The 15,516-nt window shown below is 39.1% G+C and overlaps 1 protein-coding gene across 2 annotated transcripts in view; it reads left to right on the top strand.

Annotated features, from left to right (window-relative positions):
- Positions 1 to 15,516, top strand: part of acsl2 (acyl-CoA synthetase long chain family member 2) — a 28,540-nt gene that overhangs the window by 6,645 nt on the left and 6,379 nt on the right. The window contains exons 2-7 of one of the 2 annotated variants that reach the window (XM_047380761.1): positions 8,537 to 8,581; positions 11,141 to 11,361; positions 11,462 to 11,576; positions 12,741 to 12,805; positions 12,905 to 12,994; positions 14,365 to 14,464. In XM_047380761.1, the coding sequence (XP_047236717.1) occupies positions 11,143 to 11,361; positions 11,462 to 11,576; positions 12,741 to 12,805; positions 12,905 to 12,994; positions 14,365 to 14,464 (589 nt within the window). In that variant the 5' untranslated portion in view covers positions 8,537 to 8,581; positions 11,141 to 11,142. The remainder of the gene's footprint in view (positions 1 to 8,536; positions 8,582 to 11,140; positions 11,362 to 11,461; positions 11,577 to 12,740; positions 12,806 to 12,904; positions 12,995 to 14,364; positions 14,465 to 15,516) is intronic. The other variant, XM_047380762.1, reaches the window with a different exon arrangement.

Genomic DNA, 15,516 nt, shown 5'->3' with positions numbered 1-15,516 from the left:
TCTCACAAAATTAGCATATTTCATCCGACCAATAAAAGAAAAGTGTTTTTAATACAAAAAACGTCAACCTTCAAATAATCATGTACAGTTATGCACTCAATACTTGGTCAGGAATCCTTTTGCAGAAATGACTGCTTCAATGCGGCGTGGCATGGAGGCAATCAGCCTGTGGCACTGCTGAGGTGTTATGGAGGCCCAGGATGCTTCGATAGCGGCCTTTAGCTCATCCAGAGTGTTGGGTCTTGAGTCTCTCAATGTTCTCTTCAGAATATCCCACAGATTCTCTATGGGGTTCAGGTCAGGAGAGTTAGCAGGCCAATTGAGCACAGTGATACCATGGTCAGTAAACCATTTACCAGTGGTTTTGGCACTGTGAGCAGGTGCCAGGTTGTGCTGAAAAATGAAATCTTCATCTCCATAAAGCTTTTCAGCAGATGGAAGCATGAAGTGCTCCAAAATCTCCTGATAGCTAGCTGCATTGACCCTGCCCTTGATAAAACACAGTGGACCAACACCACAATCTTCCTCAGGGTCTGGTCACCTCTTCTCGTTGTGCAGCGTTTTCTGCCACACTTTTTCCTTCCCACAGACTTCCCACTGAGGTGCCTTGATACAGCACTCTGGGAACAGCCTATTCGTTCAGAAATTTCTTTCTGTGTCTTACCCTCTTGCTTTAGGGTGTCAATAGTGGCCTTCTGGACAGCAGTCAGGTCGGCAGTCTTACCCATGATTGGGGTTTTGAGTGATGAACCAGGCTGGGAGTTTTAAAGGCCTCAGGAATCTTTTGCAGGTGTTTAGAGTTAACTCGTAGATTCAGATGATTAGGTTCATAGCTCGTTTAGAGACCCTTTTAATGATATGCTAATTTTGTGAGATAGGAATTTTGGGTTTTCATGAGCTGTATGCCAAAATCATCCGTATTAAGACAATAAAAGACCTGAAATATTTCAGTTAGTGTGCAATGAATCTAAAATATATGAATGTTAAATTTTCATCATGACATTATGGAAAATAATGAACTTTATCACAATATGCTAATATTTTGAGAAGGACCTGTATATGTACAGTCAAAAGTATTTGCTCACCTTTCCAAATCTTTTTATTAAGGTGTTCCAATCTCCACAGGGATAGGAAAACCTAGGGTTACATAAACATTTTCAAATGAATGGGTTGCTCAAGTTTGGAAACCAAATGCCACATGTATGAAGTCAATTTCGTAATAACAATTATCAGGAAAGGGCTTCAAATTTAAACTCTAGTTTTAATCTCTAGTTTTAACTCTAAGATGTTAATATTGAGATTTATTTTCAAAACCTGTCCTAAACACTAAATTCCCTTAACAATTAAATTGCGTTTCTTAAATAGCAATATAGTGATGAACAAATCCCATTAGCAGCACTTTTTAAAAGTGCAAGCAGAAAATGATGCAAATCAAGTTCACACCACTGTTTGTAATCTCTTCTCCATCTTGTAAAAATGCTTAAATAATGGTGGCTCCACATGCTGCCAGTTGGCCCCCATTTACTGCCTGTCTTATTGAATTTTAAAGCCTATCTTAATCATTGTTAGTGACATTTAATGTTTCTCTATGAATGATTAAAATTGTTTTATTGCCAAGTGGAACTAATTTAAAGTCACCAACATGAGAAGAAAGTTGAATGTAGGCATATTGTACAATGTAATGTTAGAATCTGGTTCTTTTTAGTTGCGTGAAAGTTAAGATTAATGTTTTAGAAGGAAAAAAGGACAAATGTTGCATTGTTTGTCCTGAATGGTTTCAAGTGAATTTGTGACCCGGAGAGACCCGGTTTTGTCCTTTGGAATATCAAGGAGCAAGATGTAAAGCCTCCCTCATTTAATCTTCCTCTTCCTTACCCTGAAGAAGAAGAAAATGGCATCATTATGATGTACATTTTCCAGATTAGGTTATGTGTGACTGGAGATCAGTTGACAGCAGCGTGATCGGACCGCTTGCCTCTCTGTCTGCTTGTCCTGTTGTGTTGCTACAGAAAACAGTGGTGTTTCTCTTTCCCTTTTAAAAACCTCTCCCTCCTCATGTCACCTCCTGGAGCTTTCTGGGTCATTCCCTGCTGTTGCTCAGATCACCGCAGAAGCTTACTTAGCTGCTGCACAAAGCGTTTATTTACACTTCATGGCATTCGTGTAATGATGAAAAAGTTTGTTTCAATGAAACATAATTAATTCACCTAAAACATCGCTGCTTTGTTTCTGTTTGCCAGTGAAAATAAGTTTTTCTTTGTAAGGCATGCAATGTGTTAAAAGTACCCTTAAGTGTTTGTTTCCTCACAGTCTTGTTGAGTATTTCAGTATTTGAATAATTTACAGCTGCCTGTTTTAAATGGAAGATGGAGTTTAAATTAAACCGACCCACCTTTTGGAAGGTTTTACCATCTCTTTTTTTCCTATTTTACAAGCTTTACAAGCTGTTTCACAGATGTTGCCCAAAATACATTCCAGAGTCTGCTGACAATAATTATCTCACCACAAAACACGTCTGTGGTAAAACTTTTTCATTAATGAGCCAAAAATATTTGTTTTAGAGAAAACGATCAAAGAAAACTGATTTAAAGTGCACAATTATCATACAGAAAATTCCCTGCTGATTGGATGATCTTGTGCACTGTGTGTGGGGTCGTCCTGTTACAATCTAAGACCTTCATGACATTTTTAAAGCTTTTGGGCCTGATTTTAAAAAAAGTTTAAAACTATCTCCAAAGTATAAAAACAACACTCTGCCTTCAAGTGGTGGAGATTTTAAATAGGCAAGAAGAAACTATTGATTACGTCGTGACATAGTGATGCACAAGCTTGCCTGAACATGGAGCCTTTTACCTCAGGGCCTAATGTCCCAATGTCACTTGTCCAGCTTCTATTCATTCCATTTTGAAGACACAAACTAAGTAGCCCGCCTGCTGTTGTCTTTTCTTTGTCACTGTGTCTTCTTCTTTGCATCATTGGTGGCTGTGGCTCAGGAGGAACAGTCATCCCGCACACAGACCTTGATCGTTTCGATCTGGACCGTCCACAGCCCACATGTCGATGTCTCCATGGACAGGATGGCATGGAGTACCAACGTGTACTCCAGTACACAATGTGTTCCTCATGTGTCAGCCTTGATTACCATGGGTAAAGATGTGTTAAATTCTTCACATTTAATAAGGTTGGAGCGAACATGGAGAGGGATCTTTGAAGATTCATCTTTGCGCAATTTCTTTAAATTATCCCGCGTCCTGGTTTTTCTCTTATATGCCCCCTTCTCTTCTGCTAACTGAACAGGTTTCCTATAGGATTTAGGTCTGAGGACTGAGGTTGGCATGGGAGAAGGTTGATTTTGTGTCTGTTGGACCATTTCTGTGTTGATTTGGTCATATGATTTGGATCATTGCCATATTCAAAGACAAAATTATGATCAATCTTTTATTTTTTGTTAGAGTCCATCATTTTAAGTTTTTTTTTTATGTCTTGGTAGTTTGAAGAACAGGCCCAGAGCATCACAGATCCTCCTCCGTACTTAACAGTGGGCATAAGGTGCCTTCACACTTCTACATCTTTGTTTTAATCCTGATCCATCAGGAGTATGTGTAGCAAAACGTCTCAATCTTAGTGCCTTCTGACCAATAAAAGCACACAGGTCTAGTTAAAGTCCTAGAATAGTTTAGCAAACATAAAATTCCTGTTTGTGATGGTAGGACAGAAAAGGTTGGCAGGGAGATTTTTTCTACCTACTTTACCATCCTCTTCATTGTGTGTGGTGTTGAGATAAATATGGGTACTAGTCCAGCCTGCTTTGTCACAGATACAGGTGTTTTAAAATAATTATTGCTCTGACTGTAGATACGGGCATGTTTAGACCTGAAAATGTTTTCTCGAACCTGTTTCCTAACTTTTGTAAACCTTGTGTCTTTCCTATTTTGAAGAGTAGCTAAGAAAAAAGTCATATGTATACCTCAGCAGAACAGTGAGTAATAAAAAACGCTTCAGTTAAATTTTTTTATATACAGGTCCTTCTCAAAATATTAGCATATTGTGATAAAGTTCATTATTTTCCATAATGTCATGATGAAAATTTAACATTCATATATTTTAGATTCATTGCACACTAACTGAAATATTTCAGGTCTTTTATTGTCTTAATACGGATGATTTTGGCATACAGCTCATGAAAACCCAAAATTCCTATCTCACAAAATTAGCATATTTCATGCACTCGATACTTGGTCGGGAATCATTTTGCAGAAATGACTGCTTCAATGCGGCGTGGCATGGAGGCAATCAGCCTGTGGCACTGCTGAGGTCTTATGGAGGCCCAGGATGCTTCGATAGCGGCCTTTAGCTCATCCAGAGTGTTGGGTCTTGAGTCTCTCAACGTTCTCTTCACAATATCCCACAGATTCTCTATGGGGTTCAGGTCAGGAGAGTTGGCAGGCCAATTGAGCACAGTGATACCATGGTCAGTAAACCATTTACCAGTGGTTTTGACACTGTGAGCAGGTGCCAGGTCGTGCTGAAAAATGAAATCTTCAACTCCATAAAGCTTTTCAGCAGATGGAAGCATGAAGTGCTCCAAAATCTCCTGATAGCTAGCTGCATTGACCCTGCCCTTGATAAAACACAGTGGACCAACACCAGCAGCTGACACGGCACCCCAGACCATCACTGACTGTGGGTACTTGACACTGGACTTCTGGCATTTTGGCATTTCCTTCTCCCCAGTCTTCCTCCAGACTCTGGCACCTTGATTTCCGAATGACGTGCAGAATTTGCTTTCATCCGAAAAAAGTACTTTGGACCACTGAGCAACAGTCCAGTGCTGCTTCTCTGTAGCCCAGGTCAGGCGCTTCTGCTGCTGTTTCTGGTTCAAAAGTGGCTTGACCTGGGGAATGCAGCACCTGTAGCCCATTTCCTGCACACGCCTGTGAACGGTGGCTCTGGATGTTTCTACTCCAGACTCAGTCCACTGCTTCCGCAGGTCCCCCAAGGTCTGGAATCGGCCCTTCTCCACAATCTTCCTCAGGGTCCGGTCACCTCTTCTCGTTGTGCAGCGTTTTCTGCCACACTTTTTCCTTCCCACAGACTTCCCACTGAGGTGCCTTGATACAGCACTCTGGGAACAGCCTATTCGTTCAGAAATTTCTTTCTGTGTCTTACCCTCTTGCTTGAGGGTGTCAATAGTGGCCTTCTGGACAGCAGTCAGGTCGGCAGTCTTACCCATGATTGGGGTTTTGAGTGATGAACCAGGCTGGGAGTTTTAAAGGCCTCAGGAATCTTTTGCAGGTGTTTAGAGTTAACTCGTTGATTCAGATGATGAGGTTCATAGCTCGTTTAGAGACCCTTTTAATGATATGCTAATTTTGTGAGATAGGAATTTTGGGTTTTCATGAGCTGTATGCCAAAATCATCTGTATTAAGACAATAAAAGACCTGAAATATTTCAGTTAGTGTGCAATGAATCTAAAATATATGAATGTTAAATTTTCATCATGACATTATGGAAAATAATGAACTTTATCACAATATGCTAATATTTTGAGAAGGATCTGTAGATGTGTGATGGTGTTAATAAGTTTGACAACAGTGATGTTGTTGAAAGTAACAAAATATGAGTTTTTTTCCCCCACTGAATGAATGCACTCAGATTTAATGTCAGATTTCTTTACATGTCTTTTTGGTTGTTAATAATTGTGGAGGGTGCTGTAAATGTACAGATGTAAATGGAAATAAGTTTGTCACAACCAGTTTTGTTCTTCAGGTGGAACTGTAAAGTTTGGACAACTGGGTTACCTGTTTAATACAACTCCTCTGGAAAGTAGACCGTTGGTCCTATCTGACGTTTTGAGTATTTTATGGGACCCAAAATTTAAAAAAAGTCCAACAACCCCCCAGCTCTCAACATTTGACTGTTACTTTTTATGCCATTGTTGACTGCATTCCAAGTTTTTCTTAAAACCAGTTTGTGGTTGTGGATTTTTCCACCTGTCTCTTACTAACTCTTAAAGGCTGTGTTTCTGCTTGTTACCTTGTGCATGGACATGCAAACTGCCTCTGGCTTTAGATTACATACCTGCCTTCGTCCTGTGATCAAGATTCTGCTGCTTCACAGCTTTCTGGGTGCACTCCATAGTAGCATGTTGGCTAACTTTCAGATTATCCTAATTAGAAACCTCTGTTTTTCTCAGCTGGGATTGTTTAAATCTCTTCTCTAGTTGCATAAAAATATTTCTTCTCTCTAACTGAGAATTTAGTGATTTTCTAAAACTTTGAAGTCTTTTTTTTTTTTTTAGCAAAAAGGAAAAAAGCTCACTTTTGTTTTTAAAAGTGTGTTTGTCACTTCTTTTGTCTTATGCCTATGGGTTGTGAAAGAGTGTGAGCACAATGGTCCTTGTCTGAGCCTCTATGAAAGCCAGTGAGAGAGGAGGGATGGGGGTTGAGGATAGACAGAAGGGGGGGCTGCAGGAAGCTCTCTTTGCTATACACCATCATTTTTTATGTCACATTCTGTCAAGTCTTTTGTTTTCCATTTGTTTACCTCATGAAAGCCCTCAAGGGGATCACGAGTGCTTTGCTGCTTCAGCAGGTGTAAAGTGGAAACTAAACGGCTTTAGCTCGCATAAATCGCTGCTTTTGAAAAGATTATAAATCCTCTAAGGGACAAGTGCGGCTTCACTTTACCCAAGAATAGGAAAAGGAGCGGCGCAGCACAGGGTCTGGTGAGAAAAGAGAGGGGAGGGAGGAGTGAGATGTCACTGGTACTCCCCTCCGCCCCCTGATTGGGTATTGGGGGAGAAAGTAGGTGAGAGGTTGAAGGGTATTCGAGAACCGGAGTCAAAGTGGCCGGTGGAGGGATTTATTCAGTGAAATTAATGTGTTTTCTGGTGAAAGATTAAATAATTTTGCCAGAGAGGGTGACATGATCTTGTTGTTTGTGAACACTGTTATAGAGATTGAGTGTAATAAATCAAACTCCAGTCACCTTTCTGTTATTCATTCAGCTTTGATATGAGCAGTGGAGCCTGGCCATGAATCATTAGGGTTGAACCTTGTTGATCCTCATTTGTCAGCTCCTTACTACTGTACTCACCCTCATTTAGGTTTTTGTTTCCTCTCTCTTTCGGGTGAAACAGTGGCAGAACATGACTGAGAGTAACCTCAGCGCCTGTTTCTGTTGAGCCAATCATTATTACTTCCTGATGTCTCTCCACCAGCCCTCCCTGAGTGTGCCCAAGCCTTTTCTTCTCCTCCTCGTCTCTCTCTCTCTCTCTCTGAACACTGCCAAACCTGGGTGCTTAAACTCTCTGACCACATTGTCCAGGCTGGATTTGACACTTTCACATTTTCACCTGTTTATTTATTTATTTTTGTCTATTTAAGGAAGGTGAAATGATCTTATTTAATCCCATGTTCTCCCTCTGCACAGTCAGGTTATGTTAAATGGCTTTTTTAATTTGGCCTTGGGGGCGTGTGTGTGTGTGTGTCCTATATGTCTCTGACCTGCCCCTGTGAGGGACAGGAAACCTGTCCAGGGTAAGTATTAGCCAGTATGACTTTGATACCGTGGCATTTTCATTTAAGGTTCTAAGTATTTCTCTTGTACTCTCAAACGTTTACACAGCTCTGTCAAATTGCCAGGTGATTGTGATAAAAGATAAAGAGACCAGGATACGTTATTTTAAAACCCTTTTCACAGAAAATGTGATGTTTGTTCTGAACAAGTTGACTGGAAAACCAAATAACTCAGTTTGCTGCAGCATCTTGGTTATGTAAGTGTGAACACCCTTAAACTGAGACTTTGTTAAAGCACCTTATGATTTAATTTCAGCCTGCGGTCCTCTTGGTAGGAGTCTGATGGCATCCAACAGCTTCACTTAACAATATTTCCCTGCTTCAGCTTGCAAAAGCTTTCCAGATCTCCCAGATGGTGATGACAACTCTTCCAAAATCTTGATAGCTTCCAAAATGTTACTGTCATGAAGTTATTATTTTGTTGATTTTGGTTCACATTCACAGAGAGGCTGAAATAATTATCTGTTTATCTTCCGTTTTCTAGCAGATACCTGAAGGTTTTGGTCCCAAACTGACTGATATTTGGTCTGTTCATAACTTCATCTGCCTCAGCATAAACCTCAGTCCTTTTTGAAAAGTAACACCAGAGCATGAGACTGCCTCCATCATGCTTCACTGTGGGTATGGTGTTCTTTTGATGATGTGCAGTGATGTTTTGGATTTGTGGCCAAAAGTTTGAAAAAAATCTGGATTCATCAGACCACAAAAACCTCTCCCACAAGGTTTTAGCATATTTCAGCCATGTCTATATGTTTTTTTATTAGAAGAAAATGATTCTGTCTTTCAGCTTTCCTTTAGAAATTTAGAAATAGGAGCTTTTGTTACACCTGGAACTCTGGAACCAGCACTAATCAGAAATCCCTGCAACTCCTTTGCTTTTGGTCTCTTGGCAGCCTTTTTGACCGACAATTGTTGAGATTTAGTAAATTCACTTTTGTCTCCATATTCTCTCCAGTTGTTGGTGAGAGCCTTCACTCTGTCACGATGTCTTTCTGTTGAGGTATTGATATTTTGTTTATTTCTCTTGACTGGTTTGTACAATGAGATCTTCTCCAGCTAAACAATGCAAAAGAGCAGGTTTTAACAAAAAAATGGTGTCCTCCTTGGACACCGTAACCTAATCATTTTGTTTGTGGGGCAGCACATGGGGTACCAGTAGAGCAGGCAACCATATCTGGGGACATTTGGTCCTCAACGCAACAGTCCAGGGTTCGATTCCTGACTCTTTTGATGCACATCTTCCCTTCTTCTCTCTCTGCTCATTTCCTGTCCGATTACTGTGAATAAAGGCCAACAGCGCCACAAAAACCTTTAAATGAAATGTTGTTTCTCGCCTTAATTGTACAGGATAAGTGTCACATTATACCTGGAAAAAATCTTTTTAAATGATTTGTTATGGTGTAATTTTGTTTTACATCGCAAAAACCTGACATTTGAACATGTGTAAAACTTTGTGACCGACTGTACACAAAAACAATAACAATGTCTACAACATCTCATGACTTTGATTTAAAACAGAAGAGCAACATTTTCCAACACTGCTAAAGTACTTTACGTTATTATTTATTACAGTTATTATTAACATTTAAAACATTCAGTTATTATCATGCATAGACTTTTGATGCATAGACTTGAGCAACAATATTGAAATGGGCACCTGCTAAATTCAGCAGTTTTAAATGCTTATAATGAGGAATGTTGTATTGTACTTGTGTTCTGCTCTTTATAGAGTAACACAATTATAACAAGATCATCTTATCTGGTTAATAAGTCAGGCTATTTGCTCAGGTAACCAGCCTGCATTTGGCTTCTTAACATAACTGTTTTAAAAGCAATAAGTGACGCTCCTTTATTTTCTGCAGTCATGGCTCTGTGCCTTTTTGTGACTGAAATCTTTTTTATTTATTTCAAAAGGCTAAACATGTATTTCATGTAAGCAAGGGAAAATTGTTGTAGCCTTCTTTAAACCAGCTGATTGGCGGTGTGCAGCAACAGGTTGGGAAGGGGCTCTAAACTGCTAGAATGAAAAGGTTTGCAGTTTTGAAACCTTGGTATGGCTTGAAAGTGGAAATCAGCCAATGCCTCATCCATCTACCTATCCATGGATGGATGCAAAGTGTTAGCATTAGTGTTTACAATTCTCAGAGGATGTAGTTTAAGATACAGCATCTGAGAGTGTGAAATTACAAACAGGTGAATCCAAAAATGTTTGCATCTTGGGTGTCAAAAGCACCGGTTTTAAACATGTCAACATATTAAACGATTAATGGTAAACTGACAAAAATGTAACAAATGTCATTAATTTCTGAAGAATTACTCTTTTAAGTGAATTCTTCTGCAACAGACATCATGCTTTATGAGAGTGGCAGCAGTGGAAAAAGGCTTAAAACAATGGTGTCCAAATCTTTTGCCACATGTGCCAAATCAAAATGAAAGTGCGACAAGACACAGAAGAATTTTTTTTTATAGTTTTTCCAAATAAAAATGCTAAATATTTTTTACCTGTTCAACAAAAAGCTAAAAAAGTCATATTTTAATGAATCTAGCAGGTAGTTTGATTTTTGTAGAAAAGGGACCTGTAAATCAACGTAGATCTGAAATATAAAATCGATTGGAAAGCATTGGATGTTTGCCTTATTGAGAGAAAAAAGTACAATTTGCACATTATTTGGGGTGTAGATTTTTATTATTATTGTTTCATCAGATTAGAACAACAGGAATGGGATATAGGTCACTGTTTCTTTGAAAACACCTGCTGTTTTTAACCAAGTGAGCTTCCAAGTCTGCTTTTGAGTAAATACTTTTTGTTTTACCCAAAATGTTCCGTTTTAAGAATACTGTTAGTCGGTGAAAATCGGTGGGTGGGTAGGTAGGTTATTAATCCCTTGAGGGATTAAAAACGCCTGAGGGATTAATAACGAAATATAAACCAAAATATAAAATAATATATAATAAATAACAATTGGAAGGATCAGCCTGTGGCTGAAAATTTCACCCTAAAAAAATGTGCTGCCGGCGCTGGCGGGACAAATTTCTACCGTTGATTTGCAGGGAGAGGGGGTAACGCACAAAATCATTCCAAGGGTTGCAAATGACCTCGAGGCTGAATATTGGACAACCGTTCTGTAAAATGTTCTTGTGTGGACTTGAGCCACCAATGGATCGTAGAGGATGTTACCTTAGTGCATTTATTTATTTTTATTTTTAGTACATCACTAATGTTATTTTGAAACATTCATAAATTATATATTTCTTACAAAAAAAAATTAATATTTTACTATAATAAAGCACATTACATAAATTTTAAGGCTTTTTGTTAAATTTCGCTCATTTTCTGTGCTACACAGACACTGGGGACAGGGATGAAAGTTACATCAGAATAAAAAAAAGGGCGACTCATGGACTACAGTGAAGTCAAATAAATTACAAAATTGCCTTCGTCTCTGTGTTTGCTATCGTGTGTTCTGCAGCCGAACCTAAACCTCTGCTTGTGCACCCTATCATTTTCTTGCTTGTCTCTGGTGCATTTCATTTTCTTCTGTTCTTCCTCTTCTCGCAGCTATGCAGCTCCCGGAGTGGTTGCGTTCACTTTGCTCCCATGCAGGACTCAAAGGATCTGAAGCTGAGGAACTGTGGAGTTTCCTGCCGTCCCTCTCCCTGTCGACTTCCTCTCTGCTGGGTTTAGGAGCGCTGGCGTCCCTTACTGTGTACTGGCTGCTGACCCGTCCTCGGCCCGTTCGTCCTCCTTGTGATCTACAAGCCCAGTCTGTTGCGGTTGATGTGAGTGGCCTACCATTGACATTTAAGCAGTTGGATATGTGTTAATGTCATCATGGTGGCAGAGAGTTCAGTCGCTAATAATTATTTGATCTGTATGCAGGGAGACCCCAGCTGCAGGAGATCTGCTCTCCTTAAAGATGACAATCTGCTGGAGTTTTACTATGACGACATCAGGACGGTCTATGAGATGTTCCAGAGAGGTCTGAAGATCTCAGGTGATGGATAACAGAGATGTTCCCACGATGCTTTGCTAAATGTTTTTATTATGATTTTGTGTGATGGATCAACACGGAGTAGCGGATTTAAATTGTGTTCAAGGTCATCAAAGTGCTGCCCCAGTCTCAAGTATTTCTCAGACTCTTAATAGGTTTTTCTTTGAAAATTGCCCTCAATTTAGCTCCATCCATCTTCTCATAAATCTGACCAGCTTCCCTGTCCCTGCTAAAGAAAAGCATCCCCCCTGCATGATGCTGACACCACTGTGTTTTATCGTAGAAATGGTGTGTTCAGCGTGATGTGCAGTTTTCCACATCTATAATGTGTTACTTGCAGGCCAAAGAGGCCACATTTTATAGAATGCAAGACAGTTGTCCTCTTAACAGATACTCCCACCTAAGCTGCGGATCTTTGCAGCTCCTCAAAAGGTAACATGGTCCTCTTGACTGCTTCCCTGAATAATGCTCTCCAAGGGCAGCCTGTCAGATTAGGTGGACTGCTGTGTCTTGGGAAGGTTGCAGATGTGTCAAACGCTTCCCATTTTCACATGACTGATTGAGCAGAACTCTGTGAGATGCTCAAAGCTTGGGATTTAGTTTTAGAACCTAACCCTGCTTTAAACTTCTTCACACCATTATCTCTGACCTGTCTGCTGTGTTCCTTGGTCTTCATGATGATGTTTTGTTCACTAATAAACCCCTGAGGCCTTCACAGAACAGCTGGATTTATACTGAGATTAGACTTTTGGCTCTATTTACTAATTTGGTGATTTCTGAAGGCAGTTGATCACATAGTTTTTATTTAAAAGTATTGGATTAAAAGGGGTTGAATAACATTGCACACCACAGCTTTCAGACCTTTATTAATTTTCTTTGAATTAGTTTATTTTATATTTAAAAATTATGAATTTAATTTGTAGGTTTTCTTTTACTAAGCCGTTTTGCTATATTTTGTGCTGCTCTATCACATAAAATCCCAGTAAAATACATTGACATTGTATAAAAATGTTTTATGAAGAAAAAAACAATCAACATGAAAAGCAAACTGATCTGGGAAAAGCTGGTCTTTTGTAGGATTACTGTGTAATGCTTTAGTTAAACCTGTAACGTTCAGATAGAGTACTACCACTGTTACATAGGTCTTAACTTACTTGTGGCCTGCAGGCGATGGTCCATGTCTTGGCCACAGGAAGCCAGGCCAGCCCTACGAGTGGATCTCCTACTCTGAGGTTAGACTCAGCTAAAGTTTGATCTCTCTGTCACAGTAACCCTTCTGTGTAATTTCCCAGTCTTTACTCTGCATTGATTGAAGCTCTCCAATCTTGCAGGTGGCTCAGCAGGCCCAGTGGATGGGGAGTGGCATGATTGCTAAAGGTTGCCAGAAGTTTGTTGGGGTTTACTCTCCTAACAGGCCAGAGGTAGGAATTCATGTTTTTTACCTGAGCTTCAGGAAACCTGCTATTCAGGGTAAAACCCAAATACTCTCCAATGACAGCATTTAGTCAACGTTTAATCCCTATAGGGATACATGATAAAGAGGTGTGAAATTGGGAATGATCTCACAGAAGCAGTTGTTACACCCCTGCAAACCAGTTTCAATTCAGTAAAACTATTCAGAAACGGAACATTTAAAACTATTCTCCCAATGGCAGGTTCACCTAAAGGTCAGAGAGTGCTCAGAGAAATAACCTAAAAGCTTCATTTAAGGCTTTACAGACCTTCGTTGACTTCTTAAGGGAAGAAGTCTGAAGAATTTTGTAATAATTGCTGAAATAAATCCTTTCAACATCACTTACCTTTGCAAAGTAGCAATTAACAACACTTCTGGAAAGATGTCCTGCGGACAGATGTGTAAAAACTGTTCGACCATGACAGACTGCACTTTGATAAAACAAAACACTTCAGCACAAACACCTCATCACCTGTAAACCATCATGGTGGTTCGGGCTTAAAAACATAGGTTTTTGTATCATAAAAAATTCTGTCTTTTAATTGGGGTCGAACAGGAGCTACCACCTTTTTGCAAAGCAAGTTAGATTTAAAATAAGAGCTGACACCAATGAAATCACCACATAATTTACAAATCAGCTAATAAAAAAGACACTTATGCATGAGCAGTTACAGTATTGTCTGTCTGAATTAAACACCTTTATTTGTCTTCCCCAGACAGTCATCTTTAAGAGATTTCAGTTGGGGAGATTATGTTTATGTAGCTGAAAACAGAAGCTGATTTTTATTATTATTTCTTTTTTTAAAGTAGCCATCGTTGGATCTCTTATTTCTCATGTATACAAAAGTAACACATTACTTCAGTGAGATACACAGATATACATTATCAGATCAACATTGTATTTAATGATGAAGAGAAATTAATATTGATAAATTATAATTTTTTTTTTTTGTCAGATTTTTTCCTTTAGGATGCTGCATTTCCCCTTGTTTGTGTAATGTAATAATGAGATGACATAAAATGTCTTTGGCTGTTTTTGACTTGAGATTATATTTTTCTTCATAAACCTCATAAACTGTTATTATGTCGTGGAAATGTCAAATCCTTATTATTGAAAGAACGTGGGATTATTTATTAATATTTATCAATCATTATTTATCACTTTGGTTTACTTCCTGACTCCTATTTGTGTAAAATATAGCTCCTTATTTTATATATAGCAAAACATATAAATGAACAATATGCCTTTTGTATAATCATCTACCATAAATGCTCATCAATGTGTGAAGCTGTGAGTTGGTCTAACCATGCTGCTTTGTCTCCCTCTGCTGGTGACAGTGGGTCATCTCAGAGTTGGCCTGCTACACCTACTCCATGGCACTGGTGCCTCTATATGACACGCTGGGGATCGAGGCGATGGTCCACATTCTCAACCTTGGTGAGAAATTGTCCCTGAAACCTCCAAGATTGATTCACATCCCAAACCCTGAGTCTTTATTGGAAAGGAAGAACCTTAGCAGAACAAACAAGATATAGTCAAAAAACACTTGCAATTAAAAATATGTATGAAGTGTACAAAAACAAATTGTTCATTAAGCGAGCACTGAAACATCAGCTTGTGCTTGATAAAAATAGTCTGGGACCTTTCCTAAAATCTTTGTTTGTTTAAATAAACTGTTCTCTGTTCCCCTCGTTGGTGGGACTTGAGCATTCCTACTAAATTTAAATGTTTTAATGTATGTAAAATTTGTGGGCTAACTATTAAAAGGGTGACTTCACTTTCTTTAAAACTTTAAAAAGAGGAAGAAAAGAGCAGCTACAGCACAAGACATCAAATCAGCTGAAGTAAATATAAAGTACAAACTGGTTTACTTCTGACGTTCAACTAAATTCAGTTCCTTTCACCTCTTGGTCTTTTTCTAATGGCAAAAAATGAATAAATAAAAACCTGAAAAGTGATGTTGTCCATTTGTATTGAGCCCCGTTTACCCTGACAACCCTTAATAAAATCCAGTGGGACAAATTGCCTTCAGAAGCCAACTGTGAGTCCAACCGTGTGTAATGTAGTCTCAGTATAAATCTAGCTGGTCTGTGAAGGCCACTGAGGTTTATTAGAGAACATGAGTTAATAACAGCATCATGAAGACTAGAGAACACGGCAGACAGATGAGATGGATAAGACCGCCCACCTTAACTAGCAAGTCAGGCAAGGACAGCATTAATCAAAAAAGCAGCCAAGACGTTCATGGTTACTCTGGAGGAGCTACAGAGGCTTACAGCTCAGATGGGAGAATTTTTTGATGGGAAAACTACAGTTGTAAATGAACAAATCCAACTTTTATGGAAAAATATGCTAATAGAAAGCCAATTTTGAAAGAAAGTCCTGTTTGCACAGTTACAAAAAGCCATGTTGGGGATACAGCAAAGACGATCAGATGAGACTTGAGTTTTTTGACTAACGTGAAAAATGCTCTGCGTGGCAGAAATCTA

The sequence above is a fragment of the Girardinichthys multiradiatus genome, chromosome 12 (genome assembly GCF_021462225.1).
Source record: "Girardinichthys multiradiatus isolate DD_20200921_A chromosome 12, DD_fGirMul_XY1, whole genome shotgun sequence".
Lineage (NCBI taxonomy): Eukaryota > Metazoa > Chordata > Actinopteri > Cyprinodontiformes > Goodeidae > Girardinichthys > Girardinichthys multiradiatus.
Note: the sequence above shows the minus strand (reverse complement) of the source record. Positions and strands in the feature narration are given on the sequence as shown.